This window comes from Pelecanus crispus, chromosome 2, assembly GCF_030463565.1.
Source record: "Pelecanus crispus isolate bPelCri1 chromosome 2, bPelCri1.pri, whole genome shotgun sequence".
NCBI lineage: Eukaryota > Metazoa > Chordata > Aves > Pelecaniformes > Pelecanidae > Pelecanus > Pelecanus crispus.
In genome coordinates, this window is record NC_134644.1 from 56,549,560 (window position 1) to 56,567,511 (window position 17,952).

The 17,952-nt window shown below is 41.5% G+C and overlaps 1 protein-coding gene across 1 annotated transcript; it reads right to left on the reverse strand.

Moving 5' to 3' along the window:
• Nucleotides 1-1,000: 1,000 nt before the first annotated feature.
• PPP1R17 (protein phosphatase 1 regulatory subunit 17) lies at nt 1,001-11,778 on the reverse strand. The gene is made up of 4 exons (XM_009490731.2): nt 11,697-11,778; nt 9,703-9,855; nt 8,061-8,222; nt 1,001-1,080 (listed from the first exon to the last, which is right to left on the reverse strand). Exons 1-4 carry the CDS (start codon nt 11,776-11,778, stop codon nt 1,001-1,003), a joined length of 477 nt encoding a protein of 158 aa, XP_009489006.1.
• Between the last annotated feature and the right edge of the window lie 6,174 nt (nt 11,779-17,952).

Consider the following 17,952-nt stretch of genomic DNA (forward strand, 5'->3'; position numbering starts at 1 on the left):
AAAAAAAAGCATGGTGCTGTTCCACCTTGCAGTATGTGTATGCCACTGAGTAACACTATTCTTTTTACTCCATTTTTGCTCTCCCACTGTGATTTTTAGTCTTTACAGCCCCTCCTAACTGACAACCTAGGACTCAGTTTCAAAAACAGATGTCAAAAGAAAAAATATGGAGCAAAAGGATCAACTATCAAACTAGTTTATCTTTCACCAAACCAGGAATAAAACCTTTGAAAGAAAAGAAAAATCAACAGTCTACCCTGGTGTAACAAGCAGGCGCTGCACTTCCCGTATGTTTCTCTTCCGAGAGCTCTGCCCTCCATCCTGTTTGATGTGTCAGTGTTGACAGCCCTTAGCTGTAAGTTTTCATACTACAGTAAATCTGCCTTTCTCTCCTCACAAATACAAGTCATGAGCCAATACAGGCAGTGGAAGCGTCGCATTTCAGGGACTCGAGAGTTGATTCCTGCCCTCCCACTCTCTCCATCTATCCCATCAGCTCTGCACATGGGAATTTGCACTGTGGTCAGTGTTATTCCAGCAGAGGAAATCTGGACAAATGAGGTGAAATGTCAGGAGAAAAATGCAATTTGAATCATTAGCTGATGTTTTACAGCCCTGTGCTACCAGCCACTCTGGTATTTAGTGCCACATACAGTGTATTGGTGGTGTCCTTTGTGGTAACCCTTATCACCACGCTGCACAAAGCTAAATCTGATCTGAGGTGGATTCCTCATTGACAAAAATCCTGGGAAGCTGCTTTCTCTTTTTCAAAGAGAATCCTTCCAACCCCATGTGTAAGTGAAATTTCTGTCATCATCTCCTATGATGCTTGCTGGGATTTCATGAGATGCAGATAAGCACTTGAAGATAATTTAAATTCAAGTGCATGCTTGAGAAAATTATTATTTATAAAAATGAAAGGACTGTTTTTTTCTATGTGCTGCCACTTCGAATGACCCAGAATTATTTACACTGCATTATTGGAAATATCACTGTAATCTTAACTGGGGATTGTGTCTCCATCCTTTTCTTCATCTTCCATAATCGCTGTTTGCTTTTCTTCTGTAAACAGCTTAGTGCCTTAAAAACAGAAGGAGACACACACAGACACACACAGACACACACAGACACACACAGACAAAAAAAAAAAAAAAAAGGAGTCAGAGAAAAAGAAAGGAGTTGATTTAAAATATTACTTCTTTAGAAAATAGCAGGATAAGAAGACTTTTTCAGTCCTCTCTCATTTCTCGATCCTAACATTGTTTTCCAACATCATGGGAGTTACTCATTTATTTTTGGTACATCAGTCTCCTGGTATTTAGTGAACTAGAACTGGATCACTTCATTTTTAGCTAAATTTATCAGGCACTCTTAAATCCAATGTATTTCTGCTACCTGTGAAAAAAGACACTGAACCTTCATCTGGGAACCTGTTTGTTAAAAGGGTTTGAGAAGCTAAAACAGGGAAAGAGCTTGCATGATGAAATAAATACTGTGACTGATCTTTTTGACTGAGTCAGTTCATATGAACATGTGTATGCATGCTTGTTTTCTATATGTGTACAGCAATATTGCTTAGATTCTGCAAATGCAGATGCCAAAAGACACAAATGTTAGAATACCCACACATGCCAAGTGCCATCCCCAGTGAAGTTATATAGTATCAATAAATTGCAGAAGCAACCGGATTAAGATCAATGTTAAAACACTCAGGTATGTTACTGAAGACTTTGAGCCAGTATATGACTTACTGAGGTTTGGGATCTTAACAAGCTTTGAAGTCTAGCCATCCTAGAAGAAAAATAAAGCTTCATCCCTATCATGAAAGCATCGAAGAACAATATCGCATGATATTGAAAGGAATTTGATTTCACAGTTTGAGCACACCATGGGGATTCCAGAAACCTTTTCATCAGCTGTAGATATGCTATGTGAAGTATGTTTCTATGTATAAGTGTTTCCTTCCTCCAAAGTCCTTCCTTCTTATATAGATAGTTTGTGGATCATAGCTTCCACAAATATCTGCCTCTCCCCCCTTCTCTGTCTCTCTCTTTCTCTCTCTCAAACTTAAAACGGTAAGTCCACCCCTTATGGGTCTTGGGGCTTTTTTGTGATATCAAGATACTACAATTACTGTAACTGTTCTCTTTATTAGAAATTAAATTAATTGAGTGAGGAGAGGACAATGTGTTAGATAGAAAATGTTCTTGATCCCTATTTTAACAGATTGTGTTGGGTTTGCCTGTTCCCAGTAAAAAGCAAGTGACCTGTAAGATACATTTTATGCCCACATTCCTTGGTGTGGACGTTAACATAGTCTAAAAACAGGATGAGGGTTACCATTGTGTCAAGACCAATGAAATCTCTCCCTAATTCAGTCTCCCGCTGTTTGCTCTCAGTCTGTGCTAACCAGCTGAGTTGTTCTGTCAAACCAACCTGTTTTGCTTCTTTCTGCGTCGAAAGCCCTCTCACAGAGAAGGCTTTCAGTCTTGATGAGCTCTGAAAATAGAGCAGTACCACACAGGAAGATTTTCTTCAACTTTGGAGTCTTTTTAAGAGGTGATGAATTAATGAAAATATTAACCTATACTGCCCTTCATTTAAGGTAGCTCCTGCTTCATTTATATGCAGTTCTTGTGAACTAGCTTGTTTCAGCAGGACCATAAGATAAACTGAAAGGCATGAATGAATATTATTTCAAAACACAAAGGACTTAATTTGTTCAAGCAGCAGTTGAGTCACCACAATTGTTAACTGCAAAGATTTATGCCATTTTATGGAGATGAATGTAAATGTTCCCCACCCAGACTTCTATTCATATAGACAACTTAGACAAGTACAGGCATTTTTTTTTTTCTGTTGTCTTTATGGTTTGGGTTGTGGGTTTTTTTAGGGGAGGGTGGGGTTTTGCTGTTGTTTTCTCTTCATGGAGCATTTGAGGAATGAGGAAAACATAACTAAAATACACTTAAAATGTGAAGCTACAATGGATCATTTGATGACAGCTAACCTATATTTTGGGTAAACTCAGGAGTAAGAGATCAGGAATGTAAGCTAAATAAAGCTGTGCTGTGCTTTATGATCATGTCCACTCTCTTATTTGAATTACGAAGTGAGGAAGGAAAAGTATGTTTATGTAATTCTGATGGCCTGGTTATAGCGCATGAACTAGCTTTTTTAGAGCAGATGCTAGAGACAGCAGGAAAGTAGGAGCCAAGCAGAGGTCCCCAGCTCTCAGCTGGACCCACATCAGTAGCGTACCAGACGCTTACCACAATCAATAGCAAGATGATGCATCATGATCATGGAATGGTGAGTGATGAACTCCAAAAGTTTCCAGTAGAGTTCAGGATTCAAGGCTCAGAGGAGGATGTAGCCTAGAGCTGCAGGTTATTAACTTTCAAGACCGTGGGCCACCAGCAACTTCAAGGTCTAACTATGTGCCTTTACAATCAGCCTTTTAATGCAAAACAGAAGAAAGAGGATACAAATGGGGTGTCTTAGCTAGAATTATTTCTATAACACAGGGAAAGGATTTTTGTCTTTGGTATGATGCCACTGATCACTTGTGTATAAAGTGTGCTTTACTGAATGTGGTTTAAAGGAGTGAGCAGGATGTCGGAGTTGGGGAACATTCGTAAGTCAGTGTTTCTCTGTTTACTGTTTAAGTAAATCACTTAGCCTCCCTGTCTCTGTTTTCCCAGCTGTGTGTACTATGAAACACAGCTCATCCTGTAGATCTGTTTTAAGGATTGGTAGGTTGTTCTGTTAATATCTGCCAAGGGATCTGACTAAAGAAAACAGCATAGAAATACAATGTAGCCATATTTTCCTGACAGAACTTGGAACTACTTGCAATTTTTAGCTAGAGACTAGGACCTCAAAGGCTCACAGAGACATGCGAGCTTCTGTTTAGGAAGCTCAAACATAGGCAGAAGAAGTTGGCTTACATCAATCATTTGCCAGGTGCCACCGAGATCTAAACCACTCCTTCTGGGTTGTAAATCAGAAAACCACCAAGATGGCACCAGTTCCACTTGACTGCCTACGGACAACTCCTGCAGCTGGGTTGGAAGAGTATTGGAGAGCTCCAGTCACATTCCTTGCACTGGAAAAGGGCAAGAGGTGACATTAAACTGCTGTACTTCTCCTGCATCACTCAGAGATTTTTTCACTGGGATGTTGATGTTATCATAAAGGAGCTACCTTAACTAGTTTAGGGCATGAGGGAGAATGAGGGTTTGAAACTGTGGTTTTACTAGTTATCTCTGATCTGATTAAGAAACCCTAAGTAGCCACATTTCAGGAACCATGTTCCCATATTTACACATGTATTTGCATTCTTGCTCAAACCCACAGGCCTGAAGAGTTCTCAGAAATCCTTCAGTTAACTGAATATATTGCTAAGTGGGGATGGCAATAGAGTGTCCAGAGCTGAGCACGGGCTTTGGATCAGATTCAAATCATTTATTATCACGTGAGAAGAAAAAAAAAAAAAACCAAACATTAGATTTGTGATTATATTTTGTCTTCTGGTGTAATGCCTTCAGAAAACCAAAGTGTTGGGTGACTGAAGTAGAGCTGGCCACTGGAGGAGACCTCTGCTCATGGCTCATTTGTACACAGGTAGCACAACACTATTTGTGCCATTTCAGTAGGAGTTTGAAGGCTGAATAGCTTTAGAAGTCAGACCCTTGTAGGGGAGGGTTTTATGATGCCCAGACTTAGACATTTAAGCTGGCTATGGACTGATTTCCTTCGTCTCCCTCTGCAGACAACGGGTAGCCATGGGTTCCTGCAGACGGTAACATTCAGATCCTAATTTAGCAGCCCCCTTGGGTGTTTGCAAGGCATAAAACTGATTCTACTTCTCACTTGAATCACATGCCATCCAGTAGATACATTGATTTTCATCACTTTGTATGGTCTGTTTGACTTGCTTTTATTTGCAATAGAAAATCTCTCTGGCCACCCAAGAAGGAGAGGGACAGTCCTAGAGTGCTCATAACCAGCTGGTCAAAATGGAGAGAGATAACACTGCTGCCATTTTTATCTACATTTACAATGAAGCTGTTTGTGTGGACAGCTGCTTAAAAAGGTAATCTAGTAATTAAACTCTGTTACTACAAACAATTAAGTGGAGTTTTTTTTTTAATTGGCATCTGGAAGTGGCGTTTGGGAGGGATCTGAAGGGGAAATGTTAGAAATGGGGACAGTCCTCATTAACAGGTCGCAAGGGATACATGCGGCACTGAGTGTGCTGCTTAGTGCAGCAATGCCAATAACAGGGAGATAGGGACAGAAAGGCCTGTCTATATTTATTTAGTGCACGTAGCCCTGCCAGGGCTTCTCAGGTCTCCGAGTCTATAATTCAGGCTCTATTTTACACAGCAGTTCCGCAAGAGCTCCATTTGTTTGTGCTCTGTCTGCTACCTGATGGAATAACCCTGAAAGTAAACAAGTAGTAAATATTGGACCAGCCCTCAGCCACAATGAGTCACTTTTTCATAGCCAGTCATGGAGCCACCACCGGCAAATTTCAACCAGCCGAATGCGGTATGTTGGTAAGTATCTTGAAAAGAAAATATACATCCTTAGAGTAGAGAGGGAATGAAATTCAGGCATTCAAACACATAGGCTGCTTTGCCCCTGATACAGGCACAAGTCTGCCACAGGTGGTCAATCACTAGAAAATGGACCCAGAATACAGGATCTGTAAAAGCTGTCTGCAGGGAGAGGCAGCATCTAGCAGGCTGCTTTGAATCCATGCTGAGTGCTGGATGGTGGCTTCACCAGTAGGCGAGAAAGTGTCATTGGACGTATATTGAAAACAACTGAAAAATGCATTAATTTCTATCGTTTACCCAAAAGCAAATGCACACAGTTTGAATTTTGTCACACATTTGAAGGTTACTGCACTTTTCTTTTTTGTGTTCTTCCCTTTGGAGTTTTTTGATTACTAAATCATTTTGGGATTATAACATGTTTTTGTTACCATATAACTTGTATTAGCTTCTTTTCACTTTGAAAATTGTTAAAAGTTAAAGTCTTCATGGGAGACAGGACGTTAAGACCCTCACAATGATTCTTACTTCTCTTTTAAGTGCCTACTTGAGCTAGTTAAAGCTAGGATAGACACATGAAGTAATTAGTGACTAGATGTTATCCAACAGGAGCCTTGTTGAGACAGGTGAAGTAAAAAATGCACCCTTGCTGCATCATCTTAGCTAGCAATTACATTTAAACCAAATAAGAGTCAAACCTCTAGGCTTCACTGTCACACATTTCGTCTTTGATTTCTATCAAATGTGTTTCACTTTCAGATTCTCCTTCTCTGCGTATACCCTGAAGTGCAAAGGACATGCAGCATCTTCAGAGGTGCTACAAATGGCCAAAGGCAACTTTTCTTGGGAGCGTTTTTGAACTGACAAAAACAATGTCTCATGTCTCCTCCAAGGTCCACGGGAAGGGTAGGCTTCAAGTATAATACGCAGGACTAATATTTATTACAAATGGTTTGATAAATTTTGCCTCTGCTTCTGTTTCTGAATCAATCCCTGGAAGACTATGATTTTTTCCCATCTAATTTATTTGTCATGTGGAATTCCAGGTAATTTGCTGGGTAATTTCCTCCAGCAATTACATGAGCAGTTCATTATCAGTGCTCTATATTCAATATTTCAAAGTGGAGCATTTGCATTTGGGCTCAGAAGTTGTATGATAGATTTCATTTCCCCCAGCATAGGATTGGACCGGGTTTCCAGTGACTCACTCACAGCTTCTCTGAAGCTGCAAGACATTGGGATGCTTGAGTTCAATGAACAAATAAAAAATGTATTTTCCTTAGGCAGATCAATATGCAAGGCACTAGTATTCACCATGCTGGCTGCCATGATCCTGCAAACCTAGTCACACTGCTCTCTGCTTTTGGGATCCTCATATTGACTGAATGAAAATAATCCTTACATGTGTTTAAGCCAGTTACAAAGGCTCAGATTCACAGGGAAAGGAGATGTCTACCAATACAGGTGCCTATGTGGCTTGATGAAGCCATTTGCACATGTCATAATTATTAGGTGTACAGGAGATTCCATTCAAAGTGGACCTGAAACTCAGGTGCTTGATGTACTGAGCTGTTGCTTAGTCACTCAGGGCTAAAGTAACTGTCTCAGGACCTCTTCATTCAGTGTGTCTCACTGTTCAGTAGTGCCAGCCCGCAGCAGAACTGGTTCATACAAGAGTTTCCTAAGAGAACAGTGTTTTCCAGTTTTGGCACTAATTTTGTTTGGTTGGTTTTTGCTCATTCATTTGTTGATTAGTGCATTCATTTTTTTGCTCCATCCTGTGATTTGGAAAGGGCTAGTGCATAGCATACAAACTTGCACTGCTTCCTGCATCCCTAGCTAGCACTAGTAATTAACATTTACACAGTGATTTACATCTTCAAAGACCTTCAGAAATATTGATGAATTGAGGCTCCTCTGATAGAGGAATATGGGAAATGCAACCAACAAAGGATCTTAGGACCAAAACGTGGCTGGCTGACTTCATACGGTCACCAAGCAAATTAGCTGCTGCACTGTGTATTATGCTAGAAGCACAGAACTGTCTTTAAGGTACTGTTAATGAGAAGTTCATCATAGCTTGGTTTCCTCAGTGCATGTTAGGGACTGTGGAGTTAAGAGGAGGTTAATCAGGACAGTTTTGCTCTAGGTTGTTTGAGGCAGTTAGCACTGGTGACCTAAAAATTTGCATGTGCTCAATTTGAAAAGCAGGGCAGTAGTTGGCCTTTCGCAAAAGTAGGATTATGTTTGCAAGAGATAATCAAGTGACCTAACATCTTCTCTGACTCTCCTTCCTTTCTATCCCAAAAGCAATGAGCAGGGAATACAGAAAAGACTTTCCATGAGCCACCACTGCTATTGCTACTTTGACCAAATAGGTCCAGTTCGGCAGGAACTGCTAAGTACACAACAACCTCCTTCCAGCCTCCTCCCAAGCGTACCTCTGACAATAGCCACTTCCCCTTTGGAGCACCTTTACCTAAGTACATTTCTTACCTATTATCAAGGGTGGGATGTGTATTGCAGGTGTATCTTTTCTCCTGGGCTTTTTCTGCTCCAGTTCGGTGATCTGAGAGCCTGGACTCACTCTCTCTCTCTGTGGCTTCTCTGTGATACCGTATCTTTTCAGGAGATTATCAGAAAAGTCTGAAAGTATGCCTGCAGGCAAGGAAAAAAAAAAAAGAAAATGCGACTTCAGCCTTGTTCACATTGAAGAAATTTGCACCTGTGTAACTTTCCCAATGACTGCTCTGAAGTAAGGCTGCGTGAGTGGATGATCTGTTCTGCATGGTGTACCTACTCTTCAGGTTTTGCAGTGGTATACATTTCCTCCAAGTCAATTATATCCCATAGGCTATAGACAGGGATACTCTCAGGCCACCTGATTTCTGGTTGTGCTTAATGGACTAACCTGCAGCCCACCAGAAATCATGGTAAAGATGAGTGCAGTCTTCTGTTCCAGAAGCTTAGACATCTTACCAAAGTAGTTTAACCATACAGATGTTCAAGCCTCTGCTTGGGGGCAATGTGACCACACAGAAATGGCCTATTTTAACTGGTGAAGCTCTGTTTTCTTTATGATATGGCTACTGTGGGCAGAAAATGGACCTCTCCATCCTCTGAGCCACTCTTCCCTAAAAGAGAATTGCTGAGGGGCAGATACATGTGAGAGCTGAACAGTCAAACATGCTGAGTTCAATATCTGGATTACAAATACTGGAAAATCCTAGCTGCGTGGTTTTGACTTGGTGAATTGTTGCGGGTACACAGGGGACCGTGCAAGTAGTTACTGGCTAACTCCTCTGTGTATGTGCAGCATGGGAAGAAGAACTCAATACAGTGGATAAAAGAGCACAACTCTCTCCCCGGAGAGCACAAGGAGTGCTTGTTAGCAGGGAGAAGCGACAAACATTTATTCCCTCTGCAGGTCTTGGAAGATCGTCAGGTTTCAGTGGCAGTCTCCTGCTCATTCTTCCCTGCCCCAGGTTGGTGGCATTTGGCTCTTGAACTTCAGAAGTCTGTAGATGCACAGCAGCAGGGAGCATCCTACAAAGAGCCCCTTTGTTGCTGCGGTGGTTTCTGGCTTCCCAAAAAAACCCACCCTTTGCCAGAGTCCTATAAGCACAAGAGCCCTGCGATTTCCAGGAGGAGCAACCAGCAGCCGGCTTGTGTGCCTCCCCCGTCTCCCCCCAGCCTTACTCCCGTTTAGCCTCCCCTTGAGGGAGTGCTAGGTATGAGTTGCACAAGAAAGTGCAGGGGCTAAACTGGATCATTTTTGATTTTGGACCGGATCAAATCTGGGCACCTAGCATGGCTCAGCAGCTAGAGATAAGCATGCATAATTTATCATGTAAAGGCAGTAAGACTATGAGCTCCAAGGGAGTGTGTTTTTCAGGAGCATGCACCCACTCACCTTGGTATTCCCAGACCCTGTGAGAAAACCTTTCACCTTACAGGGAATGCCTTTGAGAAAGCCAGCCTCTCTGTTTGCCTGCCTTCCCAGGTGCACATGGCATGGAGCTGCATTCTTGCCTACCTCCAAGGGGGCATAAGTGAACGAGGGGGTCTCTGGACCTTTGCCCAGATTCAGGCCCCTCAGCTGAATTGGGATTTCAAAGTCAAGAGATGTATTGCTCACCTGTTAGGGGTGGTGGGGTGTGTAAAGCTGGTGTATCTTTTCTCCTTGGCTTTTTTTGCTCCTGTTCAGTGTTTTGGGAAGCCTGGATGGTTTTACCTTTTCTTGGTTTCTTTTTGAGGTCACAGCTCTTAATCAGCTGCTCTGAAAGATCCTCTGTTGGGGGGGGAAAAAAAAAGATGAATAGAAATTGAAACTGAGGGGAAATAATAAACCAGATGGTGGAAAGAAAGGCTTTAATAATACTGCTTTCATGCAAGTAGATTAAAATGCCTGTGGAGAAATATCTCTTAAATAGAAAGTCAGTACAAGAGGCCTCTGTGCCATACTATGTGGGAGTCAAGTGACTTAGGTGGTCCTTCTGCTTTGTAGATGGTAGACATAAAGCAGAGGGAGAGAGTTGTGGGCAGCTGTGTGTTGCATGGCAGGGGGAAGGCTGCACCATTGTGTGCAGAGGTTCCATGGCCATCCCTGTTTCGTCCAGCACTAGCTGTGCGGGCTGTCTTCTGGAGTTACAAGGGCACTTTTGTGAAGGAAAGATTTATGTGTGTGGGGTCAGCCTGAGGTATTGGTAAACCGAGCCGGTATATTGTTCCCTTCAAGAGCTCGCTTTATTTCCAGAGCCGCTGAGCAGTTAGTATTCGCTTTTGATTTACATAACATTACACTGGATTTTTGGTTTTCTTTTAAAGCAAGCCTTGACTCAGATGACTCAGATGGTCAGCACAGTTCTTCTGCAAGGATCTGCATTTCTGTGCGCTTATGCAAGCTGAAAATATTGAATCTAGCCTGTCATTAGTATCATCACACAAACCAATGCTTTGATTTCTTAAATGTTGCTTGTTTGGTTTCAGCAGGGTCCCCTACCCCCCACCCAACCCCTGACTGCAGGCTTGGGTGCAACAGGACTTTTTTCCAGGCTCTCTCACACTAGCTGAGGCAGCCATATGTTTGCGAGCCTGCGGGTAGACATGGGAAGGATGGCAAGTCCCTGGAAGATGTGGGGTCTTTTTCTGGCCCTCAAAGACTTCCTGGATGGTCATAATGAGCTCATTTAACCTCCCACTGCCTCAGTTTCCTGACAGTAGAATGGGACTTGTTCTGTACTTTTATTTAAATAAGTAATTTTATGGAACAATTATGTTTGGTATGCCAGCAGTTGTAAAAGTGGTGCCTTTGGCTAGAAATGCTGTGTGGCAGAGGCAGAACAAGGATACCTTCCTTGCAGGCCAGATAAACAAAGTTTATAAAAATTGCGCTTGCCTGCAGTGAGACACCTTTTTTTGACAAGCAAGTGAAATTGCATTTGAGTTTCGTTATTGTCATCACGAGGGTAACAACGAGCAAATAGACTTTTGTTTCTGGGTTGCTAAATCTTCATGACAATTTTGCAAAGCAGGAGTGAAGTAATAGCATTTGAAGCAGAGGCAAAGACCATGAATATGCAAAAAGCACATCTATCAAGTATGAAGTATGGTATTTAGGAGTGTGGTGGAGCAAAGATGCCTCTGGTACTCTCAGTGCAAAAGTTATGTATGAAATAGGTTCAAGAGAGGAAACAGATTGACTGTGAAGGAGAAAAAGTATTTAGAAAACCACACCAGTAGAGGCAGAAGGGGTGTCTGGAATCTTTTACCAAAATTGCATATGAAAAATGTGTTCAGGGAAGGCTCAGCAATATCCTAGCCTTCAGTTTATTGTGGTACAAATGAAGAAACTGCTCTACTTTTTCTACCAGGGGAAAAAACAATGACTCCTTTTCCTTTCTTCTCTTTAATTAACTTTGCTCTAGAGCTTCAGCTAATATTTATATGCAGGAAAAACACTTTTTGCCTTTCCATCTGGCATCAGAAGTGTCAGCAGAAGGTGTAATCTATCGGGTTTCATGAGGGCTCAGTTGTGTTGCTGGAGGGGAAATATGGGCACTGGACAGGACCTAATGATGTGAAGACAACACCTCTCTAATTACTGCAATGACATCATCTAATAACACTTACCTAAATGGTTACAGTGTGAATCTCTCTTGTCCAGTCTGTCTTCTGGGATATCAAGTGGCTGAACACATTCTGTTGACATCATTGAAATGGGCTTTTTTCTCCTGTTTTGAAGCTACCACACCAAAAAAAAAAAAAAAAAAAAAAGCAGCATGACATAGAACAAAAGTATCAGTGTTACATATCCACTTGCTAGCCAGATCGTGAGAAGTTCTTGTCTTCCAGCTGCTCTCTGTCATGCAGTCTGCTGGCCTGATTTTGCTCACGTGTGCTGAGATGCATTTATTCACTGCCTTGGTAACACAGGCAATATCCCACTTTTCCACCTATCTTGCTGTAAGCAACCCACACTAGCATGGGAAATCCGTTGGCTCTACAGAAAAATACTGACTTTGATCGTATAGAAGGTGCTATCACATACACAAAGTAAATGCTAGGAAAAAGGATGTTTTGTTCTGGTTTTCTTCATTTTTTCTCAACTGTAAACGAAGGATCATATTTGGTGTTTATCATACAATCTAACTTTAATTACAATTGCTGTTGAGTTAATCTTACAAGTCCAGCTCCTCTAAGAGAGCTTGGATACCCCTGAAGACCCAGGTGTGAGTGCTGCCTCTGAAAGATGGCCAGTGCCCACAGACCTCAAAGCCAGCATGAAGTAGACTTACTCATCACCTTGGTAAGAGCATGGGAACCCATTTCACAAAGCTGTTTAAGCACCCATGCTCTGTAGATCTCACTGGATTGCTGTTTTGGCTGTTTTATCCCCCTTTACTCAAAATTGCAGGGGTTCCTGGAGCCCAGCCTCCTACCTGAGCTCCCCCAGCATCCCTCAAGCTGAGATTTGATCCTGAACTCGCTCACTCTGGGATTGCCCCAGATGTCATCACAGGAAGAAGGAAATCAGATCATTTTTTTACTGCTCATCATTTCTATGGTTTCTTAGCAGAAACCTGTCAGAATAACAGAGCGATGTTAAAGGAAAAAACTTTGACCTGAAGGTGCAGTCTGAGTGATCTGGGTATCTCCCTTCAGCCAGCAACAGCTGTGGTATTTTCTTACTTACCACCTCTGTTCTCCATTTTCGGGGAATAAGAGCAGACTGAGACTTCCTTGTAGGGAGGAGGGAGGCAACAAAGAGGAAAAAACAGGAGACAACATGAATAGTAGAAGAAAGACAGAAGAAATTTGGAAAAAAAAAACGGAGGAAGGAAGGGGAGGTGGAGAAGGAAAGGTAAATAAAAGATAAAGGTGAAAGAAAAGGCAGTTGGAGACAAATGGTGAAAAGGAGGATGGGAAAATAGGAAACTGTACTATGGGAGTTTGTTTTTATCTTGCTGAAGGTAAAGAAATTGCCTATATTATTTCTCTGTAAATTGCAGTGTTTGTCAACAAGAAACAGAACAGTAGGGGAGTTAACCTCATTTCTGTGACTAAACTTGTGTCTATATAAAGAACAATTAATCCTTAAGCAAAATCCAGTCACATAAATATTTGCCAAACAAAACATGAAAGGTCGCACTGAGAATTGTGCACTGAGCTAATTCTTCAGGGGATGGAAAAACATGTCCTAAGCTCCAGTGACTTCAAAGTAAGTGGAGCAACACTGGCTGACAGTAATAAAGGTCAGGAACATTGACTCATAATGTACGTATGGGATTAAGTCCCATACCCTTCAGTATTCAAAAGTCACAAAAATTTGTAAAATTCTACAAATTCTTAAATATCCTACTGAACCAGGCCTGGATAAGGGGTTCGACCTCTGGCTGTTCACTGCAGAACTGTCCCAGTCCAGCCTCACATCTGTACTAATGGATTATACTGCCTGGAGACTTCATTTGCATTTACAGAAAAAATAATCTTCCACTTGGGAAGACCCTGCATAAAGAAATCTTTGAATGCACCTTAGCATGGCATGGTTGCTCTGTTTATCCACTGTATAAATAAGCTACAGCTATGGCTTAAAATGAAGCAGTCATAATTTTATTTAAAACAAAAACTTCTTATCTGGCCATATGAAGGCTCAAACTTCATTTTGTGATTTGAAGGAAGTTTTTTTTCTTCAATGCCATTTGACTTTATTTGGATTTTATTAGGGCACACTGGCTAAATATTATGATTGTAGGGAAAAATGTTCTTTTCTGAAGGGTACTCTGTTTAGAAAGTTTTCAGTAAAATCAGGGATAGCATTTCAGACAATATGGACTTTTTTTGAACAGGATAGATAGTAAAATTTAAATGTAAAGTTGGTAGTAAATTATACTGACTGGAAATGCCTTATAAAATATGATTAACTTTGGTTTGATTTCACTAAGTTGTTTTATTGAATTGTTTCACCTAATAAAAACCAGGCTTTGTAAAGAGACTTAATGTAGGATTTGGTATATGCAGATTATGAGAGACTACCTTAATTATTTTTTCTTAATACAGTAGTTTGAAAAACAGTATTCTAAAATAAATCTCTTAGATCTGTCTTCACAATTTCATCGTCACAGATGGCAAGCCCTTGGCATTTTCAGTGCTTCAAAATATGGTTTTACAGCCTAACTTCTGACACCCCCCTTTTTTTTTGTTGAAGTTTGCCCTGCAGCCAACATTTCCTTGCTTATAAAAGTGTTTCCACACTGCACATTGTGACGGTCTGTGTGACAAAAGAATAAAAAGAGAAAGATTACCAAAATGTATCATGAGTTTTGGAATCTTGGGTGTATATTATGTACCTCACATATGACATGCAAATCTGTGAGTGCTGTTACAGCCTGCCACTGTGCATTACACACAGAGCTGTCATTCAGAGGAGGGGTGATGTATACGAGCATTGTAATGGTGCTTTCCCAAACCACTAAAATCAATTCTTGCCGCTGAAGAAACAGATTCCCCAGTAACGTTTCGCGTGGGAAGGAAGACTGCTATGGGGACTGCATAAAGTCATTAATCTGCCTTTGCAAATGGAAGCACTTTCTTGGATTTTTCGTGTAAGTGCAAATCTTTTCCTAGCAGCCTTCATGCTAGCCCGGTTGGCACTCTCTGCTGCCGTCAGTCACCTGGGTAGGTAACGCTTGCTATTTATGTGATGGACTAACGTTGGGTTTTTTTCTTGCACTCTGTTATCTCTCTTGACATAATGATCCACATTCACCCTTTGTGCAACTGTAATGGTTACAGTGGAGCTCTAAATCACACTCAGCAGGAGACACTTCCTGAAATGCGTATAGATTTTTCCATATGAATTAGGATTCAATAGTCATTTACCCTGAGACTTTGGTACAATGCAGCTAGGCTGTACCATCCCGCTGCAGAGATATGTGCCTAAAGGAGTCATCTCGAGTCTCTTACTTTTGGGAAAAGACAGAGCTGATAGAGACACCTTAAATACTTCCCTAAAGGTTGAGACAAGTCCTAGCTTTGCCTACACAGTTTTGCTCCTTGTAAAAGCATTTGGCATTCAATAGGACTGGCTCTACTTACAGGTGGAGAAGAGCAGGGGATGATAAGGCAGAATGAAGAGTGCAGGTGTGAGTAAAAGCTACTTCAGCCTCATGTGGACAAGCTCTCATGCTGAGTCACTGCCATATAACACCAGGACTCCTTTGGGCATACACATTTGCAAGAGATGGTGGTTCAGATGACAAATACCTGAACTTTTCGCTTTCTAGATATCAGCTTTGGATTTCCAGGTAGCTTGTAGCACACTCTAAAATTTTTTTCAGAGTCCTCAGTTGCTGTATATGCTTGATTAAAGTGCCGAAATAAAGCTATCCAGAGAAAGGAGATGTACAGCTCCTACCACTCACTAAGTCTTAAAACACAAAAATGCATGCAAATAATAGGATTCCTTTCTTTGCTTAAACTGTGGGTCTCCATCAAAAAGTCCACCAAGGCAATCAGTTCCAGCCTCCAATTAGGTAAAAATATTTTTCCTAGAGACAGACAAAGAAACCAGTTTTGGTTTACTGTTTTAATGCACAGTTGGTTTAACATAGATATTTGTTGCAAGTAATCAGGCTAGAGCTTAGGGAATACTCAGAAAACCTACTCTCACATATTTCTACCAAAATGATGTAAATCTTTTGAGGGCATCTGACCATATGACATTCAAACCAATTTGAAATGAAATCTCAGGAGAAAAACCTACCTTGTAAGACAGAAAACTAAAGCTTTGTGACAAACCTAAAAAGTTGGACTTCTTTTCATTTGATCCTGAACTAGGCACAGAAATGGCTTTCGATAGGGGAAAGTTGAATATCCATTTCTTGTCTTCTCCTAGGATTTGAATGGTTGTAGGTGCTATGCAGCTACATGGAAATTAGGTACCTATGGATATTTGTATCCAGTCTCAAGGGACAATGCAATTCTCAAATGAGTCATCAGTAGGTGATCATTCTTAAGATGGAGAAATTAGTTTCTGATCTGCAATTCTTATCAAAGTTTACAGGGGCTAAATAGGCGTTGATGTCAATAGTCCTCACCATTGTACATTAAGGGCATAACTTGTTATGCCTGCATGTCATTTTCTTGTATGTTGAATACTTAGAATTTCTGAACTGACCCTTTGTAAGTTCTTCACTAACTGTGCTTCTGAGGACTTCAGTAGACCACATGGTGTTGTCCACAGGTATGTGGATTTTTCTTTTTTCTTTTTTTTTTTTTTTTTTTTTGTTCAGGGGAATGTTTTGTTTCCAGAATTGACAAGATCCCCAAGAAAAAACATGCAGTAGTTTTCAGGACATGCATAATCTTTAAATAAACTATTGGCATGTTGACATGGATGCTACACAAATAAAAATAGTCTTCATGGCATCCTTGTTGGGTGGCAGCAGGCAATCTGAATTTACTGAGTATTTATTTTGGTAAGTTGATAATAATGTTGCCACAGAAGCCTGTATGACACTAGGTAGCTATCTTGTCCTGGACCCAGAGCACTTCATAAGAACATATTTTTGCCATGAGCTGAGAGAAGGCGAGTTCAAGAGCAGAAATGGAGGCAACTGGGGCCCAGGGGTGGGACAGCATGCACACAAACTTGTCCACTTTCCTGTAGGCAGGGCCTGGCCTTGCTGCCACTGATGCACTCAACAGTTGGAAATGGGAACAAGTGGGAATATCTTACAGTGAGCTCCCCCATGCAGACACGAGGCAGAGGCTGGACTGCAACAGCTACAGTCCAGCCTGCACCAAGGGCAGCGTTTCGCTACACTGCCCGAAGAGCTGCTCAGCCATCAGGGTTTGCCCTTTAAGACTGGTGCGTCTCTTCCCACCATGCACACACTTATGGTCTCCTGACAGGTTTTGATTATTACATTATTTTTAATGGCTTCGCCCCTCTGTCTGGTTGCAAAGAGCATGTGAGTAAGGAGGGACAGGGAGGCTGCCAGCCTCCTTACCTGCTCTTCTCTTCCCTCCCTAAACCTACATAGGAGGCAAAGACAAACCTGTCCTTCCTCCTGTCGCATGTCCTCTGCAGGGTCCTATAGTGTGAGTAGGCTCCTTATTTGCACAAAGTCATATGTAAAGAAGAAATAAGATACTATCACCTGGATGTAGTCATCTTGCACCCACCTTCCCAACACACAGCTCAGGGGCCAAGGGGAACGGTCCCACGCTTGGCTGCATTTGGCTCCTTCCGCCTGCAGTCAGCAGGCAGCCTTGGCTTCTTTACCAGCAAACATGTACCTTCACCCATCTGAGCCCCGTTACAACTGCTTCCCAGGCAAATCTTGTGAATAAAGCAAGGCAACCAGTCTACTGCAGCCAGAGTAGAAAATAGATGCCCTAAAAGTAGAAAGTCTGGGTGTTCCTGCTTTGTGTTCCGAACTTTTCATTACGAGTTTTACTGTATGTTTAATGTTACTCTATTGGAGCGATGTCTTCCTGGGCTCAGAAGACAGCCTCATGCTACTGCACAGAGTTTCTTCTTCAGTTATTTGGGCACTAGGCATTCTTGTCAGATTAGTCTGATTTTGATTTTTCTAAAGCATATTTAAAACTTCTTAGGAAACACTTAAGTATTTGAAAGCCTGATCCTGGTGTCTCCCTCCACCCAATACTTTTGCTACTAATAATTGCATGGACACAGAAATCCCACAGAATTGTCTGGGAGCAGTTTCCTCTCACAGACAGTGCACTTCTGGGGGCTAGTTCAAAAACCAAGTTGGGCTGTGGACTGGCTCCTACTACCTCCCATAAACTTGTAAAAAAAGAAAGAATGCCAGTAGTTAAAGTTTGGTCAATTAAAAAAAAAAAAAAAAATCCCCACAAG